This window comes from Grus americana, chromosome 2 (assembly GCF_028858705.1).
Source record: "Grus americana isolate bGruAme1 chromosome 2, bGruAme1.mat, whole genome shotgun sequence".
NCBI classification, from domain to species: Eukaryota; Metazoa; Chordata; class Aves; order Gruiformes; family Gruidae; genus Grus; species Grus americana.
The window spans coordinates 61820017-61842038 of NC_072853.1; the positions used below are offsets into that span (position 1 = coordinate 61820017).

Sequence of the window (22022 nt, forward strand, 5' to 3'; positions counted from 1 at the left end):
ACTTTCAGAAAGAAACAGGAATCTCTTGTATTTATCCTCCCCTTGTTTTTTTTAGTAATCACATAGCTCTAATTTTAGGAAAAGTGGTATTCTCACCATTGAAGAATTTTAATTAGTTCCTGGTATTTAGCAGTGCCAAGGTTATACTGTAATATGTTGTAATTGTAGTTCCATTCCTACTTTTTTTCCATTCCAACCTCATTCCAACTCTTAATTTCCCTTCTGCCAAATTCTTGACCTGGAATAAGTTCTGTGTTAGTCATCTGATTCACTTAAACCCTACTTTAAAAGGAGCTGTATGTTTAACTCATGCACAGGACTCTTACTCTGGTTTTGATCATGGTACCTAATCTAAGAACTCTTGCTAGCAGAAACTAATATAGCTCATTGTAAGTAAGTGATTTATAAAGCGCTCGTTGCATTTTCTCTCTGCCAAGGCTCCTCTCAGACGGTGCTAGTGTTGGTAAGTCAGAGCATGTTCCACCAAGACACATACAATGAAATTCTCCACAGCATAACCGAATATGGCAGACAGAAGCAGGGATTATATACAAGCTTCTTTATCCTAAATTTCTACTGTACCTTCTGAAATGTGCTGCTTTTTTTTTCCAGTCCCTGTTTGGAAATTCAGCCGTGATATATACACCTAAAAAAGACTTTCTGCAACTGACAAAGAATGCCTGAGCCATTCCATTTTGCTGTAAAAGCTCTAATTTTGATGAGGAAAAATGACATCTCAAAAAATACAATCTATTGGAAGAATAAAGTTAATCTTTACTAAACTGTAATTTTATCGCAAATAGATTGAGAAGTCAGTGACTCCTAGGACAGAGCAGCAAGCTCCACAGCTGCAGTTGTGTATCTTAGTAATGAGCAAATTTATAAATACTAAATGGATAGGAGTGAACACATCACTAATTCATAAATTCACCATTGCCTAACCAGTAAATTTCCTTATGAATTTGTATTGTATGAAACATATGTCATTAGAAGAACAGTCATCTAGAGTTTGTCCGGTTAACACAAAAGACATAGAGCTCACAAGGAGAGCCATAATCTCGCTGGTATTTATACAAGTGGCTCATATTCACATATTTTACAACCCAGAGGTAGTAGTGTAAGTTTTCAGCTGATCACTAGATATTCAATATCATTGATATAATTCAAGTGTTACCAAGCTTTTTAATGAAATCGCTAAGAATTGTATTGTGTTTGCTTAATGTATTAGTAGACAGCAAGTTATGTTCCTTCTGATGATCCTGAGGTCACGTGAATTGTGCCTCTCAGTTGCAGTGCACGGTTTGCCTTCTCCCTTCATAACACGGTTGTATGTCATAACCAAAATAGAGCTTGTTTTAAAATATTTTGAGACCAGCCACCATTTTGCTTTCAGATGGCTTTACATTCATGCTTGAGCCCAGAAGATTTGATATTTACTTACCATATTCCCTTTCGTCCCTTTTTCATACATATGCTCTGCTGTCAGCATGCATTGTTGGATTAATATTCCTGATGCTGACTGTGATTAGCAAGGTTATTGCTGTGTAATGTATGAGCAGAGAAGAAGCAGACAAAATAATTCATACATTCTTAATCACATTAGGACTCACTTATTGTTTCAACTCTACCTTTTAACCTTTGAATTCCACAGTGAGGAATAGCAATAATTAATCTCATATGACAGTGCTGAATAACTTGAGATGCCCCAGCAGCAGGTCCTTTTCTCTCCAAGAGCCATAATAATGTTTAACCTTCTACCTCAAAATACAAGAGGACTGAAGCATCTCAAATTTGAGAAGTAAATAAAAAATTAAAAGGCCCCTTTAAAAAAAATACAAAGGAAAATTCAGAAACTCATGTATACAAAATGCCAATAAATTTCATAATGCTCTTCATTTTTTATATAGATACCATTTACAATAAGTGCCAGGGTGTCTATTTGAGCGGTTAGATACAGTTGCATCTCTCCCCCACCAAGCCTATTTGCATGAGCTGATTAAAAATGCTGAAAGAGGGCACCTAATTATCTATACAGACAGTAGGAGAGTGTTAAACACTTCAGAAAGGGCAATCCAGAAGGCCACGTTTTTCACAGAGAGCCATCTAGCCGGCAAGCATGCTAAGCACAAATAAATCCTCCTTTTCTCCAAAGCTTATGAATGTAGTGTCATCGATGGAGGGGGAGGTCTGAGATATCCTCTGTGCTGCGGCTGTGTACTGTACAAACACAGAAGGAAGTAATCAGAACGCAAAGGCTGGAATTTGCACAACAGAAGAACCTTGGTCGTGAATATGTAGGAACCTGTGCAAACTCACGCCTGCACACGCACGCTCCGAGCATGGCAGAAGCATAAAAGGGCACGGTTTTAAACGTTTGTGGGGTTCGTTTGTTGTCAGGAACTGTGGTTCCCCCACTTCAGCTGGCACACGTGTTTATTCTAAAGGTCATTTTAGTGTCTGAACAGGTGTCTCCTGCATGTCACCTGTGAAAAACTGCTGTGGAAGTTTTATTTTTCTCTCAGTCTTGGGACTTGATTGTACTGGAAGCAAGTTGAGTATAGCATGACCGTAGGCCACTACTCGTGAGCTGGAAAAGCTGCTTTAGCGGGCTGGCGTTGGAAGGTTTGCCTAATATCTGCCTAACTCCCCTTGTTCTTTCAGGTAGTATGAATTCATTGTCCTCACAAGTAATAAACTCACTTATAAAATACCTACTGGCATCTTTTTGTTTAAATTTGCTGAGATATACCTTTTCTGAAGGATTAGGGTACCCAGTAACTTTTTTTGCTTCAAAAAGAGGTCAATAGAGTAGCTTTGGCCTTTACTGTCATTCACAGATGTATAGCAGTTCCAGAAATACTTCTGTATTCTGGATATAGTAATAGCGTGAGAACAGAAACTCGAGTGTGGAAATTTCCATGGTGATTCTTTTTTTTTTTCAGTAGCTGTATTCTGGCTTTTCATTAGTAAGTTGAATGCCATTACCAACAGAGCTTTATATATATGGATATATAAAATACACATTTCCAAACATACTTATATACGCGATCTCAGTGCACCCAGGACTCTGTGTCAGAATATGTGAGCAACTGTGAAAGGTTGCTGACTTTTTAATTATTTTTTCTATTGTGGTAGATTTTTACAAATTTTGTTTGCAAAAATCAATCAGTAATCATGAAGGAAATTCATATTTCCACCCATTAACTTAATTAATTAATTATGTCATTAATTAGAAAAACAAAATCTGCTCTTCTGTAAAAAGCTATAGATAAACAAAACCAAGACAATAATACTGAATGTAAATTAACGGGGAGATTGCATTCATTTGCTTTTTGTGTTAAAATGATTTTTTTTTAAATTTTATGTCTGTGCAAACCAGAGAATACCTGGAATATTTTTGTTCAAACCTTTATAACATGCTAAAAAACTCTGATATAGATTCTTCATCACTTCTGAACAGCTGCACCCTTGATGAAATCCAAGTTACTTTTAGTGAACATTTGCAACTAAGACAAATACGCACACACACAAATATGTTTAAAGATGTATCATATCATATCATATCATATCATATCATATCATATCAATCATATGTGTTCTTGCCCAAATAACCAAATAGGAAGTCCTGAAAGAACTATCAAATTGACCATTCATGAGTAAGTCCTTTAATTTTTTAGATAGTGATGGTATATGCTGATTGAATATGAATCCACGTAATAAATTTCAGTTTTTGTTTCCATAAAGCATTCCACTAAGGAGAAAACCAGCCTAATAATTGAAAACCATGTCACAGCCCTCCTAGCATTATCATACATTATGCCCCCCTCAAGTCTTTTATTGCAAATAAGTGTCCTCTCACTCTAATTTAAATTAACTAAAGAACTATCAAAATATTGTCACATAGGGGAGATGGAGAGCACTTTACAGGCGGTACGAGCTCAGCAGCATTCGGGAAAACTCAGGCTGTTTTTGCGGTGTGCTTGACTGGTCCCACAGGCTCCTTTAATCTTCTGCTTGTTTATAAGGTACCGAAGGAAGGTTTGTCCCTTAGCCCCTGTTAGAGGAAATGCTATTAGCTACTATGTCCCTCCTAATAGTACTTCTTTGCTATCACAGTAAGTTATTACTATTATTGCACTATTAATAATGCTGTAGTCTGTGGTGTGTGATTTATTTCTGCTGTGAGTAGTCATTTGTCACATATTTTCTAAAAAGCTTCCATCTTATTAGAAAGAGGGGAGGGCGAGGCAGCATCTAATGGAATCCCTCAATCTCAGCGGCTCCAAACATCGTTTGATCTTTCTGACTTTTTGGAAGAAAAGGCAGTACAGTGCTATAATTCACCGAGATGCTTCATCTACTTGATTATCCTGTCAGTGGCCGAGAAGTCAAATATCACATCACACTTGCATGGCTTGCTTGAACCAGTGCAACAAAGCAGATTTTCACATTTTAAAGATTTTTTTTTGTTTTCAATTCTCTGTCCAACTCGGACATCACTTATTGCAAAACTGCATTTATTAGTATGCAGTATTTAAAAACTCAAAAAATTTGAAACTGTCTGACCATATGCATGATTTACTGTCAGGAAAGGGATTGAAGTGCAGGAAATTTTATAGTCTATATGTGATGATTCAGTGGAAAACCCTGAAGTTCTTTCAGATGATGACTGAGGGTGTGAAATCTTTACTTAATGAAAGAACAGGTTGGATCATCTGTATTTCTGGTGACTTACTTATCTAAGAGTACCGTCACTGCCACCAGAGAATAAAGAGTGACAGCAGCGAGGAAAATCAATAGTGGTCTGGAAAGGACCAGGGCATGAGTGTGCTAAAACTGTTTTGCACACATATTGGACAGCAAGTGGACCAGCTTGCTGGTACTAAAAGAAACTCAAGGGGTTGATGAAAATAGGAGGCAAGGTTATTTTTTTTCGGAGGGGAAGGAGGGTACAGAATGGGCTAAGGACATGGAATAGGAGGAGATAGGAATGTGGTGATGAAATACATGGACTGGTAAGACAGAAATAGATAGGGAGGGACTTCTGACTAAAAGCAAACGGTAGTTGGTTTTCTGATGGAACACTGTAACAGCTTTTGGAATATGTGTCACGTTTTAGGAACGACATCTAATCAGAAAGTGTGGAAGATCTCAGCAAAAAGTAGGAAAAAGAGTTTGGCCGGGATAAGTGCTTGTCATTGGCAGCTGTTGACAACCTCATCTCAAATATTTCATTTCACAGGTACTTTGCCTTTTTATGGGAGGCTTCTTTAAGTCCTATTGGACCAATTTCTCAGAGAAAAAAAAAAAAAAAAGAAAAAATCAGTATGATTAGCTCTCACCTTTAGAAGCACAGATGAAATGGAGGGCAGCCAAGAAAAAAGTGTTCTGTGCATGTGGAAGTAGTGTCAAATAGCTGGTAAAAGGGCCATCAGAGAAATTAGAGCAGAAATAGTAATACACAGAAATAGAAATGTATATTAGCATTTGTCTTGAGACTAATATTCTGTCTATGATATGAAGGATACCTATAATATGAATGTTCCAGAGTGAGAAAATGGGGAAATACTTCAAAAGACTTTTTAAATGTTACCTAGGATACTCAAATGGTTTTAATGGGATACATGAAATAACCACAAACAAGCCCAAGCTATTACGTGTAAATGTCCATGGTCACCTTTTGCTGCATAAGAACTATGAATATTCATTATATATCATGTTGTATATAAATGTTTGATGAAGCCAGTAGGTATTGCACCTATAGTTCATGGATTTTTTAAACCTGACATGCAGAATCATGGGCAGAAGGCATTGACACATTCCAGTGTTCAGAGCAGTTCCATGGCTGTTACAAATTTGGTAGAAAAATATTACTAAGGCAATGTAGAACAGAAGCCTCAACTCTGAAATATTGAACTAGACAAGTAAGCTCCAGTGTAAAAGTAGCTTGTTAGTGTTTTTTCACAGCAAAGGACGATTGCGTTTTTCATTTTGCTTTCTAACAATGCCCCAAGATCCCTGGGAAGAGGGCAAGCATGCTGTGCTTAAAATTTTTATGCATTGGAGAAGATGCAGTTCATACTTTTAGATTCTACAATCCCAAATTTGCTTTACAGTCTTTGTTTTTCCCCTCTTGTGGTGAACTTGTCAAGGTGCATTTCTTGTTAATTAGTAGCATCTCGTGCTGTGCAGAAAGCTGGTCTGAGGGAATATTTGCCCAGAATAGATGGTGGCACATACACACAATGGCCACAGTTCTTGCCATTCTTACTTAAACCTTTTTGTTTTAAGCAAAATCCTCACTAAAGACAGCATAAAACGTGTCTTTATCCAATACAGCATCAGTAGTTTCACACAGGACTTACAGTAGATATTCAACTAAAACAACCTAATCAGTGCAACTGGTTGCTGTTAATCAGAGGTGGAAATACACATTTATCAAAACATCAGAAAACGGCTAGCCATTGCATCCCGTGAAGGTTTAGGAAGAAGATATTATATGAGATATGAGATATTATAAGAAAAAATGCGGGGAGCCCAAATATGTAACTATAAACTGTAAATACTGCCTACTGCTTATTTTTCATCCTTTTGTATGCTTTTCCTGTCCTTTTTTGTCATGATTTGATATGTACGATTCTTTGTGATGATTTTCTTTTGCAAGACTCTCTTTTTTTGTTTCTTTGTTTTTACACTTCTTTTATCCACTTGTACCTTTTCCTATCCACTTACTTGGCTAAGTGAAAGGAGCGTCTTATGTAAAATAATTTTACAAAAAATATTTTGAGGGTTCTCAAGCCCTTATCAAGTTTCTACTTACCTGAACACAAACTACAATTGATTTTAGCTATCAGACTAATGAGAAATCTTTACAAAGAGTTTTCCCACTGCTGGAAGCACTGACACAAGGATATCATATACACAATCAAAGTTGGAATCAGAGGTGCCGGGTGAATGCAGTGCAAGTTGTTTGATCCATAACAGAACTGCTGCTGCTGCTGGCAGTTGAGGGAAAATCTGTCTCCTTCACCTCTGCCTGGCTTATATCAAAGAGGAAAAGTTAAAGCAAGTGGGAGGGAAGTCATGTTTCCTCTCTAAATTAAATACCACGTGTAGAAAATTGGTGGAATGTCAGTGAATGTTTTATACTTGTGGTACATTTTCTGTAATTATTTTTGATGTTATATTATTATTGCACATCCAGTTTACCACCAAAGACATTATTTGCCTGCTTGTGTTATGTAGTTAAAGTTCAGACCAGAAATGTGGCCTTCAGCTAAGAACTTCAATTCTTACTGTCAGCACCTGAGAAATGCATCTCTTTTTTTTTTTTTTTTTTTTTTTTTAAACAAATCCCTGCCTTGTCTCATCCCTGGTGCTTTTGTCTGTCCCAAGGGTTGCTGCTGTGGCAGGTTGCTCCCAAACTGAAGCTGACAACCTGCCAGTTTTGAGATTAGTATTGATGAGTCCTTGGATAGCATTAGCATATGCTAATTACTCATTAGTCTGTGTACATAGCACGGTGAGTGTTTCTGAACCAACCCTGTGTGCCCATAATATTTGCATATGACTTTCTGAAAATTCCTCTGTGGCCACAATGGTCAAAGCAGTAGCTCTCGTACCCTGAAGATGGGGAGTGTGACACTGAAAGGAGACAGCAGTGTTTAAATCCCCATCACAATAAAATCATATTATACTGAAAGTTTCAGAGAGCGTCTGACCATAAATGCTTTAAGTGGCCAAAACCATTATTGATGGTGCATTTAAAAGGAGAGGGGATGAGGGACGGACTTGAAATGCCTTGTTTTAAAGTGGTCAAAACTCAAAAAACTCAGTATAGAGTGAGTGCTCAGTGTGTTCTTTTCATCATTTCTTCACACTTTGTGTGTCCGACTTCTGACACGAGAGAATGCAACATTAATTTTCCATAAACTGGGAAAACTGATGTTTTTCATACATATTATAATTAAGTGTGACTAATTTGCTTTTTTTTTTTTTCCTGGTTCTATGGTTCTAAACTTGACTCTATATTAGTTACTTAGCAATTTTTACTTCTATTGTCTTGATATTATTCATCCATCAGAAATGTTAATTCTATTAGTTCATTCCTGTTCAGCCCTCCAGAAATTTTTCCTCCTCTCTTTAAGTGGATATACTTTGATCAAAATGCAGGAGATGATACCTGTTTTGTATACGTCCTGTCAAAATAAAAAGGAGAGTAATGACACAAACACAGTATCTGTCTGCATCATGATAGGTACAATGTATTTCCAATAGCATTCACTACATAGATGAGAGGTTATTGAGGCCTGATAGGACAAATACTCTTACATCATTTCAAAGGTGGTCCTGTGTTAAATTCTTAATACCATATTTGTTGCTATGTGCAGATACAAAACTGTTTTATGTTACTTCTTTTTAACTTTTAGGTTGAGCATGATCAATTACTCCAAATATTGTTGCCACCTCTACAACAGTGGCCAGTATCATAGCTGCTGGCCACCCCAAGTTCCTCAAAGATGACGTAAAATGAACAATTATACCTATGCAAATCAGTTCCTTGGCTATTACTATGCTAACATCTGTTAACTGGCAGATGCTTGCTTCTTACAAAGCTTGTTACTTCCTGAGAGAGGATCAAGTAAGTTCAGAATTGTGGCACATTGTGTTCAGAATTAATTCAGACTCTAGCGAGTATCATCTGAAAGAATTTCCATCCGCAGCACCCTGGGCAAGGAGCGGTCCTGAACATAACGGTGACTTTAGTGCTCCAAAAGGAAAAAAAGAAGAAAATAAAAATCCTGGGTCACTACGTTTTGTTGCTTCTGTTATAGCAAGTAGTGATGCTTTGCCACAGGGCTCTTGCATTATTACACTATCATTTATTTTAACCAGTAATGGCCTTATTTGGGTTTTATAGCTAACATTTGTGTATTTGTCAAGGTCAACAGTATTCATATAGATTAATGCTGCTTCACCTGTGTTCTGCTGCTAAAGACGGTGAGAGGAACTGAGTAATATTGTTATGGGATGTGTTTGTCTTCGTTGGGGGATAATAGCTTTTAACAGGATGGCAGAAGTCCTGTAGCAAATACCTGTATTTGAATATGATCCCAGCTTCCAGCACTTGGAATTTATACCCCTCTCATTGAAAAGTGAGATGAAAAATAGTAGCCAAAACCGTGATGAGTGAAAAGATTTAATCACAAAAATTTAGCTGTTTGTAGTCTTTGCAATCTCTTTATTTTTCTCAGGCCAATGTTTTTCATTGGTCTGTTTGCTGTACAGCCAACCATAACTGCTGCTTCTGTGCTAAAATGATAATAATAATATATGAGTTGTTGGTTTATCTTTCATGGAGGTGGTAAGAATAGATGCTCGTCCAAGACATTGTTAAATAGTGTTTCATCATTATCAACAAGACATGAGTTTTACAAGCTAACAGAACTAATTATATAACAACATTTTCATGTTTGTTCTGTTACTTAAATTGTCAAAAATGCAAATGTCTTGTGGATTTAAGAACATGTCAACAATTAGTTTTATTATCTTCTCTTTATTTTTCATAAATTCCCTTTTTGTGTAAGATATGTGATTTTTTTTTTAAACGGAAAATACAAAGGGGTCAAAAGTCTCCATAAAGTGGGTTGTTTTGCATATACATATGCGTTAATTACCTACCCTGATTTCTTCAATAATATGAACTGAATATTGACACAAGAGGGTAATTTGCATGTGCATCCTTCTTACTTAGAGATGATAAAGCACAGACAGCACAGTTCAGTCTTCCCCATCAATATGTCTAGGTCATGTTTTATGAAACTAATCCATAGGCAGGAAGAGACAAAAAATGTAGTTATAGTCATAGGAAAGTATTTTGGATTCAACTTCTTAGACTCCAGAATATCACCTCTCTTACTGACTATAGTTTAGTTTCTAGGTCTAGGAAATAGAAAACAGAGCCTCTGCACAGCGTATTTACTGTTACGTATGGATATATTTCATAACTACATGCCAATCTCCACATTTTATCTTTTATGTATGATTTCAGTGAAGTCAGCTTTTCTGCTTTTTATACTGTAGCTAGCATTGAGAACGAGTTACTATCTTTAACTCTTCAGTGCTAGTTATGTTTATTCTGATATATTAAAGTAATTAATATGAATATGAACATTTTAATGAGAATAGATGGGAAAGCTTAGTAGCAACCAAATAAAAGTGGTCTGAAACAAGTCCCAGACAGAATCCTCCTTCTTATCAAAACCAAATCTTGGGAAAAAACCCTAAAACACAATTTTTTCCACTGTGTCTGATGATGGAAAGCAATAAACCCAGTGGAAATGAATTAGAGAATTACAGTGCTAGCAGACAATCATTGATACAGTCCTGAGAAAAACACAGTCAGCCTTCTACACTTCCATTAAGCAAAAAGTGGAAAGCATCTGACATGTAGGAATGGGTTAGTGTCCCTGAAACTTTAGCGGTGTGATATGTGCCCCATTAATCTAAATGTGCTATCACAGAGGACAATGCGGAGACAGCAATTGTAGAGGCAGCACAGGCAATGAGAAGAAAAAATATCCCAAGAGGCATAATTACCACTAGTACTGTACAGAAATCTCTCCCATCTGACAAAACAAATAAAAACATGTTTTCATGAGAAAATTTTTTGTTTATATTATATTATACCACTTAAATGGCCATTTGGTTTAGGCAGAAAAAGAAATAATCTTATAATGAAAAAACACTATACACACAAAAAGGCTCCCTTTTAGAGGGAAAATTTGTAGGGTATTGCATCTCTGTTCAGAAAGCCTAGCAGTGTATTCATCAGACTAGCACATAAGATTTTTGTTACCATGACTGCATATAATATCTTAAAAAGATGTGCAACTATCACTTGGAAAGTACTAAGGTTCTCTAGGAAATATTGGAGAAGGACTGCTGGATTCTTCTGAGAGATGGCATCCCAGCTTCCTGGTAGCAAATCATCTTCACTCATTTCCACTCCATCTCTGAGCATTTTCCTTCTCAGAATTGCAAAATGTTGCCATGAACGGTCTTAGTAGGAAAGCTGCTTTAATGGCATGAGGGATTCTTTAGTTCTTTTAGTTGAAAACACTGAGGATGACTCAAGAAATACAAGATCTGACCTCGAACAAATCTTCAGGGCTAAGCTCCATGACCGAGTTACTCAGCCATATCAGAGATGTGGTAATACTCCATGTTCCCCGTATTAACTCAGGCCAAATTCAAGGAGATTCCACACAAAAGCAAACTAATTTAAGATTAAACATTGTTATCTGTATCTCAAGAACAGTTGAAATTTACCCACCTCAGCTCAAGTGCCACAACATGACAATAAATGTTATGGAGGAATGTCTATAGTCAGCAATTAGTAGATATCACTCATAATTACTTTTTTGTGTTGTATATTCTTGCCAGCAAGTAGCCATCATTAAGGGGAACAGGCAGATGCCTCATATATCAGATAATTTTAATTATTTGCTTCTCAGATCATAAAATTGCCAGGATACCCATTTGACACTCCAGACAAAACTCTGAAATGCTGGCGGCAAAGCATGGCAATCTAACTCGTTATTCATGTAGGGAGTGAGTAACAGGCCACACTCACAGTCTGGGTCTGCTTGTTCTGGAGGTTGCCCATTATATTGTCGCTCTGCTTCTTATTGATTCCCTCACCAAATGTATCCCTTTTTTGCCTGCTTTATTGTAAGTTAGGATTCTTATCAACATTTTCTTATTTCTTCTATCCTTTTTCTATCCTTTCAGCATGCAAGTTGACTTACAATTTTATAAAAACTTGCATAGTTCATTTTTACAGTTCTTTTGATAAGTATTCCTAGGTATAAAGGGAGCTTTTTTATCTAAATATGCCCATACAGCAAACAGTTTATTTGCTTTCCTTGCCTTTTTTTTTTTTTTTCATTTTCTCAGAAAAGAACAACTTTGGGAGGAAGCAAGCTAGCATGTGTTGAAGGCTGGAATGAGCAAAGAATTTGGACCCTCAGGGGAGCTTTGCATTAATTTCTTAGTGAGGTCTACTGGTTAGCTAGCCTGTCTTTAGTGTATGCGGTGTGTAACATCCTTGCACACAAAGAACAAACAGGATTTCTGTCAAAGTGGCTTAGCTCGACTTGAGATAACAACAAACAAGGAAAGAACAAAAGTTAGATATCCACAAGAGAGAGAGTGTTTGTGTGTCTCCTCTGATAATCTAATTAAAGTGCAGGCAAAATTGCTAGTTTCCATCACTTTTTAGAAAATCAAAGCTGTAGCAACACAAGAAGTAAGTGTCTCAGTTCAGAGTAAAAAATGGCATACCAATTAGTTCTTTCCTGACTGAAAGCCACAGCTTCAAGGCTTGAAAGAAAGGCCATCTTTTATTTACTACTCATCTTGTGACAGTTATGGGTCTGGTCCCATATGTGCCACCATCTTCAGCGCACAGGAAATAAGCACTAGCTAACTTCATTTCTGGGCCGTGAAGTGTCTGAGTAAACAGCTTTTTCACATTAAATGCGGACTGTGCAACAGCATTTACATCCACTTTGGTACTGGTAACTTTTAGCACTCTGATTACTGGACAATGCCTATTCATGATCTGTTCTGATTTAAAAATTTAAAGTCCATTTTTATGTGAAGAACTAGAAATTCTAAACTATGGTAGTAGTTATTTATTATGTATTAGTTATTAATACTTATAGTTATTAATAGTAATTATCTATTAATAGTAAAAATGGTTTATGATATTTTTTCAGTGCCTATTTGAGGATGTTTACCATTTTTAGTTATTTGTATATAGTTTTATATACTTTTAGGTAATGAATTTACATATCAGCCATTATTTCTTTAATGCTAAATTATTTGTGGGTAAAAAGAAATAATTCTTATCCATTAAAAAATTAGATTTAGATATATGAAGAACTAAAAATTTTGTAGTTACAATTGTCATTTATCCTTTATTTTAAAACAAGGACTTATAGCAATTAATGTTTCTGGGCATCTCAGTTTTCAGACAACCTTCATTATTGTGAAAATGCATTTTTCTCTTAACCAAAATAGTGAAATGAAGCTGAGATGTCAAATTCTTGTCCTCTCATGCAGTTCCTGAATGTTGTACTTTTAAACTTTTAAAATTTTTCAGCCATGACATAAGAGCATGAACCTCCGTTTGGGAAAAAGGACCATTCGTAAGTGGTGGTCAAGTCAACAAAGTTTCTTTTTTCAAGATAATTCTACAAGGTTAATACATAGTACCAATTGTGCTCTAAAAGACTGAAGTTACTGTAGTGAGCAGAGGCAGTGGAAAACCATTGTGTAAATTTAGGAAATGTTGAAAAAAATCTGGCAATGCTGGTAGGAAAATCTCTTTGGCTTGAACAGAAGCCCTACTTTTGAGCAAAGGCAAAAACTTGCGCTGTTGATCTGTGAATCCAGTTTGTCCTGGGCCACAAGCTCTGCTCTCACCTTCTCCCTATTCCATCTCCCAGCTCTTGAGCCAGATCTACTAACAGTGATATTTGTGAAAAGCTGTGGCAGTATTTTAAGAAGTAAAAAATTTACGATGATTTGCAACACTGTTTACCTACTGGTTTCATTATCTGCCCTGTTACATGATTCTCTAATAATACAGAAGAAATGGCACTTGCCTATTTCGGTCAAAGCACTTCATGCATTTTAATGCATTGAATCCTTAAATATCCTAAAGCATAGGTTAATGACATTCCTGTTTTAAAGTTGGAAAACACAGAAATAGAGAAGCTAACATCAGCGTTTTTCAAGCATCCGCAGACTGCTAAATTTCTCATCAAAAAATTAAAGTATACAAAATCTGTGAAATTTTTTGGCAGTGAAGGTCATCCTGAGTTGGTTTAGCTGCAGTGCATAACTGTGAGAGTATTCGGAAAAAAGGCCCACACGTTTCTTCCTTCTTTTCTCTGAAGAGATTCTAAGAAATATAAATGTTATGAAAATGTTATTAAATTGACATGAAATTAGAATTCAGTTTTTGTTTACTAAGCATCAAAAATGCAGGAAAATCTTTTTCAGAAAAGCAAAAAGTAGTAATTATGACAAGTTTTGATATATGCTTTGGAACAGTTCATTTTCCATTTTTAAAAGGTTGGTAGAAACATAGTTTTTTAAAGGTTTTGAGAAAAGTTGCAAGCAGCAATTATCTGATGGATTTTAAAATATAATTCATAGTAACCAAAACAGGATGCAACTAAACAACCATGTGTGCTTTGAACATAAAGAAATTTGAGTTTACCCACAGTTATTTCACTTGCAGTTGTAATAAAGCTACACTTCAGCAAGGCTAAACCTCAAACTGTAGCTTTAAATGGACAGTTATCTGGCATCTAGTAAAGGCTGTAGAGAAAAGAGTTTATTTGTTCTGCTGACTATGTTTTGACTGTAAATAGAACAAGAAATGTGTTTCAGCTTATGGGCTTGTCCATTCCCATTGGCCAGATAAGTAAAGGTCCTCTGTTTTTTCAGCAAAACTCTTAAGCTTAGGAGACCACACTTAACCCTTTCCCTGTCCCCATCTCCATCACATTTAGGAGTGCTTCTTCTATTGTGCTTTGTGTTTCCTTGTTCTAGAAAGACTGAAACTAACCCTAAAACATGCCACTGCTCTTGGTGTCATGACTGGAAGAGAATAGAACAGAAAATAGAAAAGAGGAGAAAAGTCTAGACTAGACTAGACTAGAAGGTCTAAACTCAGATTTTCATCTGAGTAAAGCAATAACATCCTGAGAAGCCGAACAGGAAAACTTCACTATGGCAAAGGGATTAATCTCCTTGGGAGACATTACTAATAACAAGTTTAGATGGAAGAAAGAAAGTTTTATTCTAACAATTTTTACTTTTACAGAGCTCAGACGTGCCAGGTACCGATTGCTTCATTTTTGGGGCCTTTAAGTCCTGTTAAACTTCAAAGCGAGTTAGGGGAATTCAGCACTTTAAAAAACGATGCCCATAAATCTCCTCCACCTCCAGTTTTGAGCGGCTGCATGCACATCATCCATGGTTAGCCAGGGAAGCCCACAATCCGGACACGGGGAGGCTGCCATCAATGGCTTTCTGAGGTCGGCATGACAGGTCCACCGCAGTCACCCGTTGCCGTTGGGAAGAAGGGCCCCCCGGCGCGGTCCTGTGCGGGGGTGAGGTGCCGGGACAGCTCGCACCGCTGCCTCCACCCGGGCTCACACAGGCGGCGCAGACCCTGGTCCGATCAGCAGCGGCGGTGATTAGGTTTTTCTCGGTCAAAACAAGCAGCTTAACTCCTGAATCTTAATCATGCCCTGTTGCCTGCTTCCTTGTTTTTGTCCCTGTAGGATTATTCATCCTCTGAAACCAACAAAAAGATCATATTTTGCTTCAGTTTCTGAAACCTCGTCATTTTTTCCAGACTTTCCATTTCACGCTGTTTGAATTTTATTAAGATCTCTTTACACAAAAGCAAAGTACCAGCTATATGATGCCCTGAGGGATCTGAAAGGCTGTTGCCGTAATGTCGCAAAACTCTGGAGACATTTTATTTCTACCAGAAGCCCTTTGGAGGATTGTAGCTAAGGATATAAAATATCTTAAATGTTTACAGCAGGGATCTTGATCTCCATTGGAATTTAATACAACAGCTTTTCGGTTTTTTATGCTATTAATTAGTATATCACATTAATACTGATCAAATCATACCTGTCTACAAAGTGGACTGTATTTTCTTTACATGTTGGGATGGAGAAGACTATTTTTATTCCAGAATTGTGGATAATATAATGAATCATCTACTGTTAAAACTATGACTTTCTTTTCAACACCACAGTTGATCATTACTAAGTATTTTCACCAGGTATTTTGCAGAAGTACCTCTGTTTTAACTGTTTCTGCTCCAACACTTTCTGTTCTTCCCAAACACGGCCATGTATAAGTTCTTTATAGGAGGCTCACAAAAAGAAAGCATGTCTCCTCCAGTGAACAGACAAAGATTTTGTATTAATCAGGTTTTATTTTCACTGGTCAGCCTTGAAATCAAAAGCAACTGCTGAACTCACAGTAGTCTTTTATATGGCACAATAGTGCTGTTCAGATGAGTTTTGAAATAAAATTGTGTAGGACACTGTATTCTAATTTAACAAAGATGTCTCATGAAAAAAATTACTCCATTTTCAAAAAGCTGTAATATAATAGTGTGTGTGTGTGTGTGCGCGCACACACATGCATGTAATGTATCAGGAGACATATTTAAATGATTAATTAAACCAATATAGATCTATATGTTCATTTAATGGGAAAATATTTTGTAAAATTTAATGTATGAATAATCATACAGAATCTAGGATGTAAATTCTAAAGATACTGATATTTAAAAACCTGTTATAATGTTAGACTATTCAGGACACATTTTTTCTAAAATGCTTTGTAATTCTGTGTGCCTCGGGCTTTCTGGGGCCATGCTGAAGGTTCTGGGATATTAAAAAAATTAGATGGCCTTAAAACTAATGTAAACAATGAAAACATTAAAGGAATCTGGTATTTTAAGGCAAATTGAAATCTTTCTATTGTTGAATGATGTTAGGCATCAGTGACTCAAGTCAACAATTTTCTGTCACAGATAACTGAAAATCTTTACAGGAAGTATCAGACCAAATAAAAAGGATTTTTTTAATTCCATTTCTAAAATTGCAAGAAGAATTCATAAAAATACAGAAATCTGACACTGATAATGTAATGGAACTACTAATATAAATATGTCAGATTGCACCACTGTTTAACATAGTATATGTCCTCGAAGTAACAGTCACTCAACAATCCAACATTACTGTCCACTCACATTTTCTATATTTCCTAGCCCTTTTTGTCATGGCATTTACCATGTACCACTCTCCTTTCTCAGAATAATGCCACAACGATATCACAGATAAAGATAACAGCAGTTGCTTTCTCAATATTTAATCTTCTTAGACCACAGAAATACTGTTCCTGTTGTCAAATAGGCTTTTGTAATTATCAAGACAGCTTTAGACACTGCTTCACATGTAGTAACAGAAACAGTTATAATTTAACCCTCATGATGCTGTCTTTCAATACAGTTTCTTTGTAGTGATTAATCATAATAGCATTTTTAATTGGTCAATGTTCTCTTAAAATGTCAACTTTTCAAAGTCATGATGTGCTATGTACTTCTGGCATCAATTGATTAAGAGAATTAAATTTAGTTCCTACTTACCAGTGCAGACATATGAAACAATGCCATAAATAGCTGCCTGTATTACCTCAAGTTTTTATTCTATGATAAAACTGCTTTTTCACTATCCAGAAGATGATTAAAACTGAATTTAAAGGTTATGTTCTTGAAGTTCTGCACATCTCTTGGAATATGTCTTTCCTCAAAGATAAAATAACTGCAGATGTTCAGAATCTCAGAGTTTTACTACAAAAGTCGGCATTTTCTACTGCAAGCTGAGCATGTTTTATAACCAATAAAAATTACACAGTACTCATTTTTTTTTCCTCCATTCTGCTTAAATCTCACTGCAGGATGTGTGACACAGGAGAAGGGCTGTTCACCTTTCAGACACGAGAAGGAGAAATGATATATCAGAAAGTCCATTCTGCAACACTGGCAATAGCAGAGCAACATGAAAGATTAATGATGGAGATGGAGCAGAAGGCACGGGTAAGGTCCTTTCACCAAAATCTTTAAACTTATAAAAGTCAGTAACGAACAAAAAAAGAAGTAGGGAGTAATGGCAGCCCATGGATTCAACCATAATAATGGTGTTAGCTGTGTGGTTAAAACAAAATGGGCTTTTGGATTTATGTATTTTCATGGTCAGGGATTTTCAGCATGTGCCAAACAATGATCTATTGTTGGTGTCTTTTTGGAATGGTGGATACCACTAAAGACTAGATCTATGGTTACCTTCTTGAAAATTTCGGCTCTGTTACTCAAAGATTAAGCCTTTAGCTGAAGCCAGCTGTGAGTTGACTGTTGATGCATAAGTGTTCATGGCCTCACAGGTGGAAAAAAAAGTCCGATATAAACACTTCTTGGTGACAGCAGACATGTTCTGTTTTTCTTAACCCCGGAAAGAAATTACTTTCCCTACACTATAATAAGTAGCAACGTAATGTGAGTTCAAAAAAGAGCTTTTTAATTATTATTACTTTAAGTTCAGAACTTCCAGTTTGCACAAGTTACTTTTAATCACTCAAAGAAACTACTGGAAGTTTGGAGGTTTTTAAGACACAAAAAAAGTGATCGCTGTATGGTTAGAAGTAGACGTGGTCTTAAATGATCTCATTGTGGAAAGCTAACTCTCAACTGGTATGAAGCTACCTTTATATCCACCACAGAGGAAAGATGTGAGGAGGCCAGGGAACCTCATCTGCATGCTTTTCCTCTGAGATGACTGCAGTTCTCCGTGTATCTTTGTCACTAGAAGGAGCTTTCAGGGTAATGGCGCCATTTCCAATGACTGCCTTCCTTTTTCCCTCGCCCACCATGCATGAGCCCACAGTCACGCAAACATGACTTACATGATCCTCTCCTAAGGTTAGGGACACAGGAGCAATTGTTGGAAAGTCCCAGCAAGATAGATGATAGATTAAATGGAAGAGCATTCAAAGTAGTAGAAGTGCTGGCAAAAAATAACTGCATTCCACTGGGCAGAATGTGATTGAATAATAGTCCAAAACCAGGGAAAAGCATTATTATAAATATGTTTGCTTTTGAAGTGTCTACACCAGTCAAAGAAGTTAGAGGATTTTCATGGTGCTGTAATAAGTGCTTAGACCAGGATCATACAGGATTTTCCTTTCATGCGACCGCCGCTTTCAAGTCTTCCACCTACCGATCAGCAGCTCTGCTGCTCAACAAAGCCATTTCCATTCTGCCATCAGATGACTTCCTTGAAACCTCATTTATGAAGGCTGTGGCCATATGGTAGGTAATATCAAAACTTTGAGAGCAGGCTGAGAAATAGAAATGACTCATCAGCCACGCAGTGTATCATGCACTTGGCTCCTGGATGAGTCTGCGCTGTGGTCGGGAGAGGCTTGCCGTAGGCTGCCATAGGCCGCGTAGAAGCTGTGGGCTGTGTAATAGAGGCTGAAAAATCTGTTGATTTTATACTTCAACTAGTAAGCTGATGCGGTTTTGGTTTGAGAAGCTCAGCTGCTCCTGACTGATGGGGTGCTGAGATTTTAAAGGGTCATCTGTGTCATCTGCAGCGTTTGAGTAGTATTCATATGAGAAAAAAAAAAATTTGAAGATATTAAATAGGCTGAATATGTGTTATTTTCCTTTTATGAAGTATAATTTCTTCTCCAATATCTAAATCCAACAGTTCCACCAAAGGCCTATGTATATTTTTTCCTTAAGATTTGAAATTGAAATACAAGCAAGACTATATTTTCAAATCAGGGATCTAGAGGCCATAAATGTCTTTTGGGTTTTCCCAAAGCTTGACCTTTGACCCTTTCTATCTATAGCTCTATACTTGGGTTTTTTTGCTCTTGCCTTTCTGTAACGAACAGCTCATGTTTAATATCATGGAATGAAATCTTTTTTTTTTGGTAAAGGTGAAAATGGAAGGAATTTTTAAAAGTAAAGGAAGCTTAATGGCATATCTGTTATACAAATCAGAAAAAGGGAAGAAATGTAATGGTGATTCCAACTTTACTTCTTCCTTCTAATCATTAGAAGTTATACATCAGAAAGGACTCTTGAATATTTGTGTGTTCTGTCCTAAGTGTTAACATATTTTAAGTAATTAATACACTGAAGTTTTATCGATTTTTTTTTTCCAGATTATAATAGGTTGCAATCCAATATCATAAAAGGTGAATACAGTTTATAAAGGAAATCAAAGCACACTTTTTACCAAATCAACCTGTTTGAAATATATAGATTACAGTTAGTTTTCATAATGAATATACAAAGTGCATCGCCTTACTAATAAAAACAGCAAAAAACCACAAAACACACAAAAAACCAGGAACAAATTCTGGCAGAAGAAAAAAGGTAACATTAGTTACTGCTGCCAGAGACTTGTCAGATAATTGTATTGCAAGCTGCCACAGGCCACATTTATGCCATTTATGAAGGTCTCAGCACGCAAAAATGCTGCCCCAGAATACTAAGTCATACATTCATTTTTATGCTAAGAAATCTATTGCTCAAGCCAATAACATGCTGGATAACTATGTTAATAAGAGACATGAGAAGGAAACTAATTTTTCCCATTACCTTCGAAAGGGCATGGACTGGAAGCAAAATTGTTCTGTGGTGGCTAATACAGTACCAAGTCCACCTCATTCTCATCACAAGGAGGAGAAGCCCAGTTTAAGTGGGCAGTCATGTGCACGCTTTTGTCTTCTGCCCGTTTCTCTTTCAAATTATAATACTGGTAGAATAACCTGAAATAGGGGATCAATGGTCCATGGCATGGGTGTGGTTTTGAGTTAGTTACTGGCTTTACTGTGATCAAAGCAGACTGGATTTTATTCAAATACTATGGCAAAGTGGGCATTGATCTAATTTAGCTCAGGTGGTCGTCTTGATTGAGTTTGAAATGTTAAATTGGAAAAGTAATAGTGTTTTATGCTCACTTTGTTTGGGACAACAGCAAATTTGGGCCAATGCAGGCAATTAAATTGAAATTCTTTTCAGGGAAATGGTTATCTCTATATTCACTTTTTTCAGTCTTCATTTTTTTAATGGATCAGTGTAATACAGATGATAAATTTTGTTTGTGGATGGTTTTTTGAGGGGAGGGGGTGATATGGAAGTGTTTTGTTAATGGTTTTACAGTATCAACACAACAAATTAATTAAAATGAACAATGACTACCTTTCTATTTACACTATTTTATTTAGTGCTGTTGTATTATCCATATGAGAGTGTCAACAACTCTGTTTTTATCATCTGAATAGTCTACATTCTTACATACCTCTTCTCTTGTGCACACACATACACACCACCCCCCCTTTTGTTTTTTGAATGTAACGTTTAGAAATCTGGTTGGACTTGCAGTCCTGGAATTACCAAAAAAACCCAAAAACCAACCAAACAAAAAAGCCTCAAGAATAGCATGTACCCTCACTAACTGTAGTCTGATTTTGAGCATGGAAGATGCACACCTGAGTGGCAACCAGCCAGCTCTTCCATCCCTCCCTTGTTGCCAGGCTGGGCTGCAAGCGCCTTCTACTTCCCTTCTGTTAGCTCAGGTGCTTATCAGACTCAGGGAGTCAATTCAGTTTGCTAATTTGGCAAAAAACCTAGCTAAAAGGACGAGGGTTCTGCAGCGTTATTGAGCTGAATCGGTTTACAGAGGCACCAGGGAACAATCAGATCTTCCCAGTTATTCCATCCCGAGGAGAGAAGGAAAAAGAATAATTCACCTTCCGTAAACACTGAGTACCCTCCTCCTTGCGATTAGTAGATGATGTTGGTTTTGGTGATCTTTTTTTAAAGAATCTCGGTGAAGATAATTTTCACACACCAGCACAGGAGCACAGTTGTTCTCGGCAGCACTTGTCTACCTAACCTCTACACCAGGATGACAACCTGCTTACTGTCACATGGCATGGGAATTGAAGACCTGATTTTCCTCCCTAATGCCTCCCTTCTGCCACTCAGCCTCTGCTGAAAACACTCCCAATGTAACTTCTGCACCCACTGCTGTTTGAGTGCATAAAATGGGGAGTTAAGAACTGTAGATTTCTCATATTATGACTACACATATGAGGGAGGCACACTGATGGAATAGTTGTACCTTTGTAACCTTATAAATCACTTCTTTCAAGAGCTGCCAGTAAAAACCTATTATGTAATCTCAAAAGAATAAAAATTTACAATGTGTAAACCAATAATTCTAAATAAGATAGCACTAAAGTTGATGTTAACCGGCTGAAGTTAATCAAACGTCAGTAAGACTGAAGTATAAATGCATGAAGAAATGGTAATGGCGCAAGTTTCATAACATCGT

At 36.8% G+C, this 22022-nt stretch overlaps 1 protein-coding gene across 1 annotated transcript in view; it reads left to right on the top strand.

Annotated features, from left to right (window-relative positions):
• DOK6 (docking protein 6) overlaps positions 1 to 22022 on the top strand; it is a 266352-nt gene that overhangs the window by 166699 nt on the left and 77631 nt on the right. The window contains exon 6 of the mRNA XM_054817397.1: positions 17569 to 17707. Coding sequence (XP_054673372.1) covers positions 17569 to 17707 — 139 coding nt within the window. The remainder of the gene's footprint in view (positions 1 to 17568; positions 17708 to 22022) is intronic.